The 13,268-nt window shown below is 39.2% G+C and overlaps 1 protein-coding gene across 4 annotated transcripts in view; it reads right to left on the reverse strand.

Annotated features, from left to right (window-relative positions):
- The window catches only part of SLC1A2 (solute carrier family 1 member 2), a 79,040-nt gene continuing 65,772 nt past the window's right edge, over nucleotides 1–13,268 (reverse strand). For all 4 annotated transcript variants that reach the window (XM_090140792.1, XM_031593340.2, XM_090140791.1 and 1 more), the window contains 3 exons: nucleotides 12,269–12,403; nucleotides 7,231–7,462; nucleotides 1–4,204 (listed from right to left, as the gene is read on the reverse strand). In XM_090140792.1, coding sequence (XP_089996918.1) covers nucleotides 4,133–4,204; nucleotides 7,231–7,462; nucleotides 12,269–12,403 — 439 coding nt within the window. In that variant the 3' untranslated portion in view covers nucleotides 1–4,132. The remainder of the gene's footprint in view (nucleotides 4,205–7,230; nucleotides 7,463–12,268; nucleotides 12,404–13,268) is intronic.

Consider the following 13,268-nt stretch of genomic DNA (forward strand, 5'->3'; position numbering starts at 1 on the left):
TGTCTCAGGGAAAGAACAGAATTTTCTTAATGACATTAATGACAGTGATCCTTATTTATGTGCTGAGTTTTAAACTCAGTGTTGGATTTGTAGTATAAAGATAATTAGGAAAAAAAGAAGCATCTTAACAAAAACTTTGAGAACGTGAGAATCACCTTCATCTTAAGCAGCAGACAAAAACTGTTGCTTCTGATGGGATTGTGAAATCCCTTAGTACTTAGCAGAGACAGGAAGAGACTTGACCTTTCCTGGAAGCCCGTGATTCCCCTGGATTTCAGTGGAACTTTCATGCAGCCAGAACATTGCCGGCACAGGTTTTACTACAGCAAGCATAGTTTTTCAAAGACGTAACGAGTTTCTCACCAATTCAAATGGAAGAAGCACACTTCATATCATGGCTCACATGGCTTGTGCCCTACCTATCTAAAGCACACGTGTGGGAGCCACATGTGTTTCTCACAGTGCTGGTGCAGCCTTTGTTTTCTAAGGGAAGAAATGAAGAAAAAAACTGCAGGAAAGCGTTCCACTTTTTTAGCTTTAACGTGTGGTGTGCTTTAGTTTCAGTGAATGGATATCAAGAGAATGCTGACCTAGCTTCAGCAGCGAATGCACAAGGTAAAGGCATAAGTATGTAATTAAGCATGCAATTAACTGACTCTTCACCTGGTTTAGACTTCTCCATGTGCCAGTGCACTGTCAGCAATGCAGAGGGCAAAGGATATCACGGCTGCACAGATCACCAGGAGCTGACAGAGAAGCACACAGGGTGAGCATTGGAAAGAAATGTTAATTTCTCCAGGAGCTGCATGGAACGCTAATCACTTTCTACTGTGTTTTTCTTTTAACATTGCCACCCCAGCCCTGGAAACAAACGCAAAAGGTTTGCCACATGCAAATGTATTCATCAACACCTTCTAGTGAAACTAAAAAGAGAGAGGTCAGTGGTCAGCCCTGCCTGCTGAAATGTGAACTTGCATTAGCTGAAGTGGCCAGTCCCTGGGTTAGTTTCTGTTTATTTAGTTAAGTAGCAACCCAGCCTCATGTGGAATGAGCAAATCGAGAAATGCAAGCCAAGAGTGAGTTACATTTTCCCAGCAAAATGGAAAGCTTTTGATGGTTAAACACAGTGCTGTGCTGGAGTAACACTATATTAAATACTCAGCCAGGGTAAAAGCAGAGAAGTTTACCAAAAACAACATTTCTCCTTCTCCCACATCCACATTTAAGTAGAGAAATGCGATTGCAATTATTTCTTGAAACATCCCTGAGTTACTGTATCTACAGAATCACTATTTTAAAATCACAGCCTACTATTCCAGTCCTGTCAAAAGGCCCACATTTATTTTCCCTTGTGTGGGTGGAGTTTCTCTAGCATCTCATTCCTTCCTCCCCTAGTCTCCATCCGAAGAATCACTCTTCAAAAGACAGCACGTCCCAAGCGGATATGCGTAAGCACATTGTAAGTGTTTCTCAATATGCAATTTTGAGGAGCTGCCCAGTCGCACATTGCTGGCATCCCTTTTTGTTTCCAACCACCGAACACTTTCAAAATACAGCTAAAAGTCTATGGACTGGTTTTCCAAATTCACTCGCAAGACCTGTGGTTGCTGTGGCTGCTCTTAAGAGCAGGCCATTGTGCAGGCATCTGGGCCGGGCTGCCAGGTGCTGCCCCTTGTTCACCACTGCCCTAACCAGCCACAAATATGGCGTCTTGCTCTCAGGCAGGCCCATCACTCCAGTGTCAGCAAGCTGCTCGCAGCACAGGCCTGCTCCCTCACAGGAGGGAAGGCTTTGGTGCATCTGCAGGCCTCCCCAGGCACCTCTCTGGCACTTAATCCACAAGTAACTTTGTTCTTGCCTGCAGACTAAGGCCCCAATCCCGAGATAATCTTAATACCCAGACATTCTGTTCAACACAAACACAGCAAAGTCAGTCACCTTCTGCTTCCTTCCCTTGCCATCACAAATGCACTTTCTTAAAGTATTCGCATCGGTTCTCTTATGTATTCAGAGAAGCAGCAACTGAAGGTTAGTTCTGGTTATTTTGATATCAGTGACCAAAGAAAAGAGAAGACCACCTGCCTACCACTTCTCTGGATATTCTACTGTTCTATACATCACAAAAAACATCCTTAAGATGATTCACAAGACCTCTAGAAAAGGTACCCACCTCTAATACATATTAGAGGCCTATAGAATTCACAGTGGTTCTATACTTGCTAGATTATTCAAGCTGACTTGCTTAGGATCATTGTGATGAATTGTGAGGACAAAATACAAGGACAAAAAAAATATTCCACACCAAGGAATGCATGACAAGGGGTGCTCTGACAGTGAACTTCGACTTGCACATAATTCAGAATGTGAGCAGCTTTTTCAGAGGTCTTTATATGAATGCAGAGGAGCAAAAGCACATTATATTTATATTCTAATAGCTTCTGTAGAGCCAAATACCACTTCACAGTTAAACACGCAACTTCTGCTTACACCTACAACAGGTCTTGAGCACAGATGCTGAATGGCCCCATCTCTAAATTCAGCTCTTTTCTCTGCCATTTCTAAGCTCACCATACCTGAGAACCCCTGAGAGTTCTCCCAGACCTTGCATAGGGCCTACTCTGTGGGTTCAGCCTCACAGGGCCCACCTGGCTCAGCTTTGCTATAGAACATGGTTAGTAGTAGAGAGGCGTTCACCAGAGTCTCAAAATTGCAGAATATTAACAAGCACCTTTAAAAACACAAGGTGATTATTGTGACTGCAATTTCTTCTGATAGGATGAATAAGCTATAGTATGTTGACAAAACACCATCTTTCTAATGCAGATGCTATGTGCTCTTAGAAACTTTTCTGAAAGAGATTTATATGAATCATTACTCTGCAAAAGAGAGAAAGACAGAACTATATTCAATGCATTGGTCTAAATTCTGTAACTCTAGTTTATTCTTCATGAATCCAAACCTTGGCCAAATTCTAGTAACCTTAACCAGGAATTTGGCTTAGTAATAATTTCAGGATTTAGTCATTCTATGACATATGACGTTTGGAAGACACACTTCATGCCACTGATGGTTACATTCAAGACCTCCAATTACTTAGTGTAATATACTCAGAATTTGTTTACAGAGCATTATCAAGTACCCTGTCATGACATCCTTGCTCACATTCAGTAGTATCTTATTTGAGTAGCCCCTTCCCCATGAAGACTCCCTCTGACATCAGTGGAGTAGGGTGACTAGTAAGGTGCTACCTACTTTGATTAAGAATGACATAATTGAGCCCATGGTGCTCTATATTTTGTACAGCTGGCATGGATTTAAAAATTATCACCCCTGCAATAATACTGCCTTGTGTTATGTGATGCACTGTGGTCACAATAAAATGTGATCTAATAAAATGGGGGTGGCATCTGCCCTGGACAGCTGATAAAAATACATCGCATGCACATGCAAATCTAAGGTCTTAATGCCAAATATTAATTGTACTAGTCTAACAAAAGGTCTGGGATCATTTATTGACTTCCACATATTAATCTCGCCCCTGGATCTCAGTTCTGTTTAAAGTACAACTAGGCACAAAAATTCAGTGCTTCCCATGTCAGGAGCTTATTATTATTGTAACAAATAGAAAACTTTATGGACACTTTCAAAAGCTGTTTCAGCCATACAGTGCTAACTAGATCAATTATGCCACAAGAGTCATTGAATCACTAGAAGGCTTGTATGAAGTTATATATTTCTGTAACTATTTGTGACCCTGAGTCCCTTTAGTGAGCCATACTGGCATTATGATCTTTCCATTTTGCAGCATTTACATTCTCTGTGTCTTGAATGAACGGGAAGGCAGGTGAGAACACATCACACTGCATGGAGTATTCTTCAGCTGCATTGTCCAAACAGTAACACAAGGGAGACAGATGGTTATGGATCACTGTTTGGCAAAGACACTACATTGACTATATGAGATCTTTGCTAAGTTTCAGTTAAGAAATTAAGCAGAAACTGTAGATGTTAAAAAAAAAAAAAAAAAAAAGAGAGAGAGAGAGAGAGAGAGAGAAATCTTCCTTAATCGTGATATCTTTTACCAGAAGAAAGCTTCAGGATTTATTAAAGATGGAGCTGGGAATCTCTTCCCTTAGTTTTCACGTTTCCAAGGCTCTTCTTCAACATTGATGTCTGCGGATTTGCCATTGGTTGCCAGTGTTACCTGCAAGTAATTATCATCAACAACTGACTTAAAGGCCAAGGCACTTTGACAAGAAAAGTCATGACTTTTATAAGGAAGATCATGATATTTACAGGAACTAGATACACCGTGTCTTATTATATATGTAAAATATATTTATTCAGAATTCACAACACTCACAAATAGTGAGATTCCTGTTAATTTTATATGCTGACAAGAAAACACTAACAGTAGAAAAAATGTTTCCTATTTTCTTGGCCTTTGTTGTAGTTTTGTTTTTAGTAACTTTCAGTTTATACTCCTATTGTCTATACATTTTTTTTCTGGGTTATTTAAGCAACAGATTGCTTTGTTTGTTTGTTTCGATCTAGGAAGTTGTACTTTTTAGAACTCCTTCACAGAGCAAGATGGCTGATGTAAAGACACAAAAAATGTACAAGGCCAGAATAATTACAGATATGTATCTATACAATCTCATCTACAATTACACCAGCTTTAAAGAAAAGGAGCAAAAGTTACGCTGTGATAGCATTATTCATTGTATCATTATTTCCTATAGTGTAGTAAAACTTTATGGCTATGGTCAGACCAAAAATCCATAGTAATGATACTTTTGTCTTATACAAATTACAGCACATAGCTTTTGCCCATAAAGATCTGTGCTATATTTTGTTTATTTTATAGTATGGTAAAAGACCTACAGTGATCTACCAACTCACAGTGAACAGTGGCCAATAGGTTGCATCCCAGAAAGAGGTATAAATAAACCCATGCTTCAATAAAGGTAGCTCCAGACAAATGACTTTTAAAAAATGAAGAAAAAAAGAGGTAAAATGTTGGCTTAACTTTATAAAAATGATCTAGATCTTTATAACTGCGAGAGAACCTTTCTTTTAATGTCAAATGGATAGCTTAATCTTTCCTAACTTACCTTGTAAAATAACATCCTCAGCTTCAAATGAAAACTTAAAGACAGAGATGAAATTCCCCATGCTGGATAAACTGGATGCATGGAAGCATTGGGACATGGAAACATGACAAAATGCACTGATTTTGAAATGAAGTCAAGCTTTTTCTTAGATAATGAAAGGGGAAAACATGCAAGTACAGGAATGAACAGCTTATTCAGACATTAAAATCACATCAAGTCATTCATGAGAAATAATAAAAAAATACAAAAACATCCACTCTACCCCCATGCAAAGGTACACTACTTATTAAAAATGTACATTGACCATGCAAAATTATAAACTAGTAGTACAATACATGGAGTATACTACAGACTGTAAATAGAAAGCACATGCTAGCAGATTAGCTTTTTAAAACTCTGACCAGAGTTGCAGTGAACTTTTCACTCCACCAGTACATTTGACAGGATGAAAAGAAGTCATTTCAGATTTAACAAACAGCTATTTTGAATCCCCAAATCCTATACTCTTTTGCTTTTGATACTCTAACACTTAGGAGCTGTAGACCACTTCAACATCCAAGTCCTTTGCAAATGTCAGGATATGTTCATAGCTTATAAACTGGACATAACACCACATCCTCTTGGCAGCTTGCAGACAGACAAGTGACCCACTCAAAGTCAGTCTTATGCCCTATCCAGTAAACCCTGGCTCTGCTCATGAATTTAAAAGTGCAAAGTTAAAGCCCATAAAACAATTTAAAAAAAAAAAAAGGGCAAAATACTTCATAAGTTACTGGTCCCAGATTTCTACTAAAGAGCATACTTAGGATGTTATACTGCACCATGAGTCCATGTCTTTAAGGTAAAATAATAACTCAACTGATGGGAATCAGAAGAGAAACTGAAGGAGAAAAGAAAGTACAGTAAATACTGTATCAAAGGGTGATTACTTTCTAGCTTGGCTTGGATCTCTGAGAGATGGAAAGAAGTATTCAAGTCCATCAGCCTGATTCAGAATGATCAATAATAATTCAATATTACTTTGTCCACTAGAAATTTAGGTTTGGCCTGACGTTATCTAGAAATAAGCATTTGAAAAAAAGGGTATTCTAAAGAACGTTTCCAGACAGGCCACAGGCAGGTGAAAGTGCTAGCAGAGAACTTTATCTACAGTCTATGTGGTGATCTGCTAAAGGACTTATTGTAAGCATTCAAAGCATTCACAGTTAGATACTGGCTCAGTTGTGGCATCTGAAAGATGCAAGAGAATCTTCTTGGATAAATAACTGATGTAAGCTCACTGTGTCAAAGACAGTGTAGAGGATCAGATTAGAGAAATAAATTAAAAATAATAATTTTTCAAAAGATTTTTAATTTCAAAAGAAATTAAAACTTCTAGCTTGTTACAGTTTCTTTCTCCTCCTTTTCATTTAAAAACTCTCTTGATTCTAAACTGCCCTGTCCTAGTGGAGGGTGCTTTGTAAACCTCTAGCCATTAACCACCCCAGCTGTCTTCTCCTTCAACCGGTGGGGTTTCTCAAGCTCACTGTGCTCTGATCATGACATTATTATCACTATTAATAATCCATGTTAGTTACAGCAAGAATTAGAAAGAAAATATGATGTTTGTGTCTTAATGATCCAGGAACGATGGAAGCAAAGCGTAAGCATGCTGTATGAGTGCAGGAGCATTCAGATGCTAAAGTGCATTCAATATGTCTGTCTCTGAACAGCATATCATGGAAGGCAATCAGCAAACGACAACACCTGCATTTGGATTGCAGATACCCTTCATTTGAAGTTGGCAATTAAGTTCTCTGTTGCCAAAGAAAATTAGGTAAATGTCCACAGAAGGTGATGCCATATTTTCTGTGTCTTGGCATATTCCATAATACGCTGCATCTTGCCTTTTGATATGTAAACAGTGTACATGATTTTTCTCCTCAAACGACAACTTTTAAGAAGAGTGCAAAAATCATCTTTTGAACTGCTCAAACTCATTCTGGGGTTCATGGAGCTTGTTGTCACATTGTTATTTGCGGAACAATTTCAAGAATACATGCAGGTTAAAAAATAAAATAAAACAAAGCATGCACTGCTATATACACGTCTCAATATCCATAAATGTGAAAGGTACCTTGCACTCATCTACTATGACTGAGTTGTGAGCTGCAAAAACACACTGGTTTGAGTTGTTTTCCCTATGATTTTTCATGTCGTCATAGATAGACTGAGTCTTGGTCATTTCAATGTCTTCGTGCTCTTTATGATGAGAATCAATGCTGTCAAGTTCTGCCTTGGAAAGGTGGTAGACGATGCCAGCACCAAAAGAATCCCCCACTACATTGACTGATGTTCTCATCCGGTCCCTATAAAAGAAGTAGAAGGAAGAGGCTGAATGGCATGAGAGGAAGAAAAAGTCAGGCCTTAAAGCCATGTTAATGTTGCAGTTATTGCACTTATTTCAGAAGATTTATGGCATCTTTAGAATAGAAAGATGGTAGCTTTCAAGTGAAATTGAAAAAACTTGCCTTTCCAGAGGACGTGTTCAGGCAGGAAGGATGTGCTAACTCCCATGGCCCAGCTGCTCATTCTCATGGGTTTTGGCAAAGAGTTTGCACAAGGACACAGCCAAACTGCAGAGCTGTGCTTTGCTGAGATCTCCCTGGCGCCTGCTTCTGCAGCTAAAGGTTTCAGTGTCAGGGTGCCAGACTCACATCATTGCCCTTTGTTTAATCTGAATTTATCAGGGTACTTAACACAGTCAGAGAAAAGGATTTTAGATCTGATGAAGTGTGTGATTGCTGGAATAGATTAACAAACAGCCCCTCCCCTTATTCTTAGCGAGAAAATGGCTGGGATGAAATGCCTGAAATGTCTTCATGAGATGGCTCAGGCCATCACAGCTCCTCTGCTGGCACCATCTTTACAGATGGTCATCTGTCAGATGGCAGCATGCCCGCCCACACTACCGTATGGCAGCACACAGTGGATGAGCCAGCCAAATACAGGTCACAGCCTACAAAATGATGAGCCTGTGACAGCATGTCAGTAGCAAGTGCCCCTCACTGCACAGGGTGCCAGCAGAGGCCCATGTGCTTTTGCTCATTGGCACTTCCCAGACAGGATGCCTTTCTCCTGTCTTCTATTTACAGCATGACCGTCAGCTGTGAGGTCATGGCTGTGGATCTTCCCTAATTTCAGACTTCTGTCCAAAACCTCCCAAAAAAGGGAGATGGTCTTATGGAGAACTGCAGGACTGAGCATTTCTACTGTCTTTCCTACTACAGATAGGATGCACTGCACCTTTACACCTGCCACCTAGATGTGAAGAGCTAACAGTTCTGGTGTTATATGTGAGCTGAAGCAGCTCCCCCCAGTTTTTTTGACAGCCTAATGAAGTCTAATAATCCCCCCCAAAACAGATAAACCAACAACATCCTTCCAGTTTTGCCTCACATGAATGAAATGCTTTACAGATCTCACCCCATGCCTGTGAAAACTGTTTTAAACCTTGTCAGTGACAGAATAGGAAAAAATGACTTTCTAAAGAGTTACTTTTAATTAAGACCATCAAATGTACTGAACCCTCCCATACAGTGCTCCAAGAACCTCTGCTTCATTTTTATTTCTATGAGTAGCATTAGATTTCGAAAGACACCAGACAAGGGAGAGAGAATATAAGCCAAAAAATGAGAAGAGAATACACAAATATAACTGAGGCATGATTCAATTTCTGAATGGGTCATTTGAGCAGATGTGTCAGCTCATATTCATATGTTACTAGCCAAGAGATTCTGTAATACAAACTGCACGCTCTTACAGAGCGTTACTATACTAAGTGAGCTGATGTAGACCAGAAACTTTCTTACAACCAAACAGGCAAAGTCATAGCTGTCAGAAATGAACAGCAAAGTGCTTCTGATTTCCTTGGGGTCAGAGAACACCCATGGAGAAGTAAGACTGAGCTTACTCCTTTGTTAAAAATAACCAACAAAATAATTCCAGCTTCTTGGAACTTTGAAAACAAAATTAATATAGGAAAGTTGCAGTCTAGTCACCTGCCCAACATAACTACTTCTGTGTTCTTCGTAACGGACCCTAAGAGGAATAATGGAAAGGAAAGACAAAGTTCTCTCTCAAAAGTCAACTCAGCATCTGGTAAGACTGTGCTTTGATATTGCTGCGATGTAATTCTGAAAAACCTGATAAGGATTAATGCCTAATTTCCATGGACTGGCATAAATATGAACTGGAAGCTTGCTGATACAGATCAGAAAGAAGAGGAACTGAATTAGGCAGGCCCTCTTATTATTAATGCCATAGTACATATATCGTATGCTAATGTGAAAAAAAAAAAAAAAAAAAAAAAAGGTTCTCCTGCTCTCTGAAAGCTTGAAAACCCTGTATATCAACATTCCTGTATTTTAGAAACATTGAAATCTTAGCACACCTGCTAATACAGAGAGTTGGTGATGTGTTTAGCATTTAGGCAATTATTTCTTAGCTGTTGAAGAAAAGAGCTCCTGTGTTTTTCAGTTTAATTCAATTCACTTGATTCCCTATTCATAATGCCTAGATATAGAGTAGGTCTGAATGTTCTGAATTTGGATCTAAGCCATGGAGCAAAGTCAGAACTCAAGTAGTCTTTTTCTGAGTTACTGAACAAAGGTAGATGCATAAAATACTGGATTGGCTGCCCAAGCCTGTTTTCTCTAATTCCTCTTTCCTCACTGCAAAATATCACTGTATTTGAGGTTGTGCCATGATATTTGTTAAGCCTGTCAATCTCACATTTGGAAAGAAGCCAGCTTTTAGCTGGAGCAAAAGAGGCTTTGCTTCATTGCAGCTGTTGGCATCTAATTGCTGTCCTATTAAATGTCACTGCTGCGTTGTGCTTAGTTTCAAACTGAGAAAACTGTGAGAGTTGTGAAATCTTGGGAAACTTGCCTGGTGAAAGAGCTCACTTTGTATGTATGTGTGGGAGGAGGAAAGGTTTAGCAACCTAATCTTTAGATATTGGAGAGACTTGAGAAGAAATCGATATGGAAACCTTTTGGCTCCTATTTGAAGGAAAAACTGCCAAGCTTAAAGCCAGTCAAAAGTCAGTTCTGTGTTGCACCACGACCCAATCTTGCAAAGTTGGTTTTGGTAAGACTGCAGTTTCAGATGATGGCAGTATTGTAAAATCAATTGATAGCTCCTTTCATCGGGAATATTGAAAAACTCATACAATAGGCCACTTCTGCAAAGCTTTCGTTAACTGGAATGCAACTGCTATAAATGGAACTATTCCAAAATATTTCTACTTGTTCCAGAAAAGTGGCTTTCATAATGCCTCAAAGATTTTCTTAACTTTCTCTTCTACATTCTGTTATAAATACTGCTGTAGTTTTATTTCATGATCTAAAGAAATGGAAGAAGGCAATGTTTGTAAGTAAAGAAAATATGTTTTTATGACGTTTTGTTTCAGATATTCTCAGATACGGTTTGTGTGCCCAACAGACTGCTCAAAAGTTGGTCTGCATGTCTCTCTTTGCCATCTCCAACGTAAGCAACATTATTTTTCATATCCCATTAGACCTCGACACAACCACTGGAAGATGTAAAACAAAGTTGTTAGCTCTTGCCGTATGCTAATTAGCACAGTATCTTCACCAGCAAACTTTGCCATAACTTCACAGCAGTAGCGTCAGGACACTAGAGCTTTTCATCTCATTTTTTGTCTCCTTTCTCTTTTTCCTCTGTCTTTCATTTCTGAACCACTCTGGAATTGCACAACTGATTGTTAGGCCAGAAGGATCCAAAACCAAAGTTTTGTGCTGGAAGGTTCTTCTGATCAGCATTTATTTTGGAAAGATACCATAAAATATTTCTTTCTGAATTACTTTCTCTCAGTCTTGCTTCCTGTGCTTACATTCAACACTGCTACAGCTCTGCAGCAAGATGCTTTTATTTCTCTAAGCAGTGCTGGATAAGCCAGAGGTAACGATACCTCAGCTGAGCCTGAAAAGCAACACGTACTGCTGGATCATAACTGCTGGTAAGTAACGGCTCTGAGGTTTGCTAGTGTGGGCACAGCTTCTCAGTCCACAGGAATATTTTTAAATGACATTTCCCTAAAAAAACAAACAAACCATAGACTTCTTTTGCACATCCTCCTACCAGCTGCAGAAACCTACCTATTTGCCCCACTTTGAGAGCCAGTAAAAACAGATTTAAAATGAGTATGCACCTCCCTTTGCTTCCTTCTTTCCAGCTGCAGATGTCTACAACACTTTCCTGTTTTCAATCATGACCTCAGAAATATATTAAAACCCACAGAATATCACATTTTTCTCTATGCCAGCTGCACTCTGACTACTGAACCCTGCCCTACTTTGACATTCTGAGTCATGACATCGTGATATTCAGTTATACATAAAATATGTAAGTAATTTTTTCCTCTGCTTTTTCAAGCTGTAATTCTTTCATTTTTCCTTGAAACAGAATCCAGAGTTGTACACCATTCTTCACAACTCAGTGAAAAGACAGGTAATAACAGATACACTATAGAAGAAATGTCAAAGTATTGATGAAGACCTTGAGTTCTTCTCAGTAAGCTAAGAGATAATTACGAGAAAATAATTTTCTGGTTTAGCTTAACATTCTCAACACTGCTGTTGCTTCTTGCATAGTTTTAGTTGTGTATCTGGGACTGAAAGTTACCACAAATGAGCAGCTGAGCTCATAGGAGGAAAGCTGTGCATAGGAGGAAATGCACAAATGGTATAGAACACTTACATCTCCTGGAACAATAGAAACATACGTCTTTACTATGTACAAGTATATTGGGGAGAGATGGCTGTTGATCATAATATGCTGTGCTGCTATCTGTGAGAGGGAGGCATTATTAAGAAGACAAAAATGCATGATCCTTGGGCCCACGCTCATACAAGAAGATCCTTTGCTCACAAGAATCGACCTTATTAGTTCTGTAACAATTTCTACCATCTGAGAAGCTGCTTTCAGTGTTTCCTTCCTCATCAAATGGTCTGCGCCTATTTTCTCTTTTGCTTCATCTGGCAGGAGATTCTTGGAGTTCACTAGGATCGATAGCTGAAAAGCACTACAGACAAGCAAACATTTCCTTCATTGCTTTTTCTGCATTGAGCAGTGATGTCAGCACAACTTACAATAGCCAGTCAACAGCAACAAGCAAACTGATGTCCTGGGTAGGGAGACCCACTGCAGTCAGGATGAGAAGCATAGTGACGAGTCCAGCACTGGGAATACTGGCAGCTCCAACACTTGCAAGAGTGGCAGTCAAACTGCAAAAACAAGAATCAAATGGAAATAGCAGGAAGAGGAACATGAACTTTTGTTGCTTACTCATGTGATCAGTAGGAAGGTATTATTCTTAGATGGTTCACTTATATTTATTCATGGTACCTAAAGAGTGAATTTTGAGGTAATGATTGAGAGAAAGTGGTTATTATCAAGTATAGGAGAACAGAAATCTTGGTATCCAAAACCTCCACAGGGCAAGCCAGTGATGTACCAAGCCTGGATACAAAATACTCTAGATGAAAATGCAAAATTTTTCTGATAGGTTCACAAATCCAAAATTGTATTTGCCATAGCCTCTTTTCTTTTCTGATGAAGACCAATAAGGTGCATATCAGTGCTTCAAATACTGAACTCTGCAAAAACACAAAACAGACTGTAACAAATAGCATAACTGGACAATACTGCGTAGAATATAAAATAAATTTGTCAGAGAACAACCCAAAGGGAGAAAAAAAGGGGGCGGGGGAAAGGAAAAGGAGAGAAAAAGAAATAGGGAAAAAAAGAGAAAAAGAGGAAAAGAGAAGAAGAAGAAAAAGGACCAAAGAAAGAAAAAAAGGGGGAAAAAAAGAAGAAAAAAAAGGAGAAAATGAAGAAAAAAGAAAAAGAGAATTATATGTATTTTTTAAATGGAACACAGACTTAAATAACATGGTTGCAATTTTGTGGGTGTACCCAACAAATCTGAAAGTGCTTCCAACACAGAAGTAGGAGAAGAAGGTCTCTGGGGGAAAATCTTTAGCTCTTAGTCGTTGAACTAATCTATGAGGATGTCAGCCTGATCTAGACCTTCCAGACGGCTGGGTTTGACCCGGACAGTCCAGGCCACAGTGTGTTTATCAGGTGTCT

The sequence above is a fragment of the Phasianus colchicus genome, chromosome 5 (genome assembly GCF_987193195.1).
Source record: "Phasianus colchicus chromosome 5, bPhaCol1.hap1.1, whole genome shotgun sequence".
NCBI classification, from domain to species: domain Eukaryota; kingdom Metazoa; phylum Chordata; class Aves; order Galliformes; family Phasianidae; genus Phasianus; species Phasianus colchicus.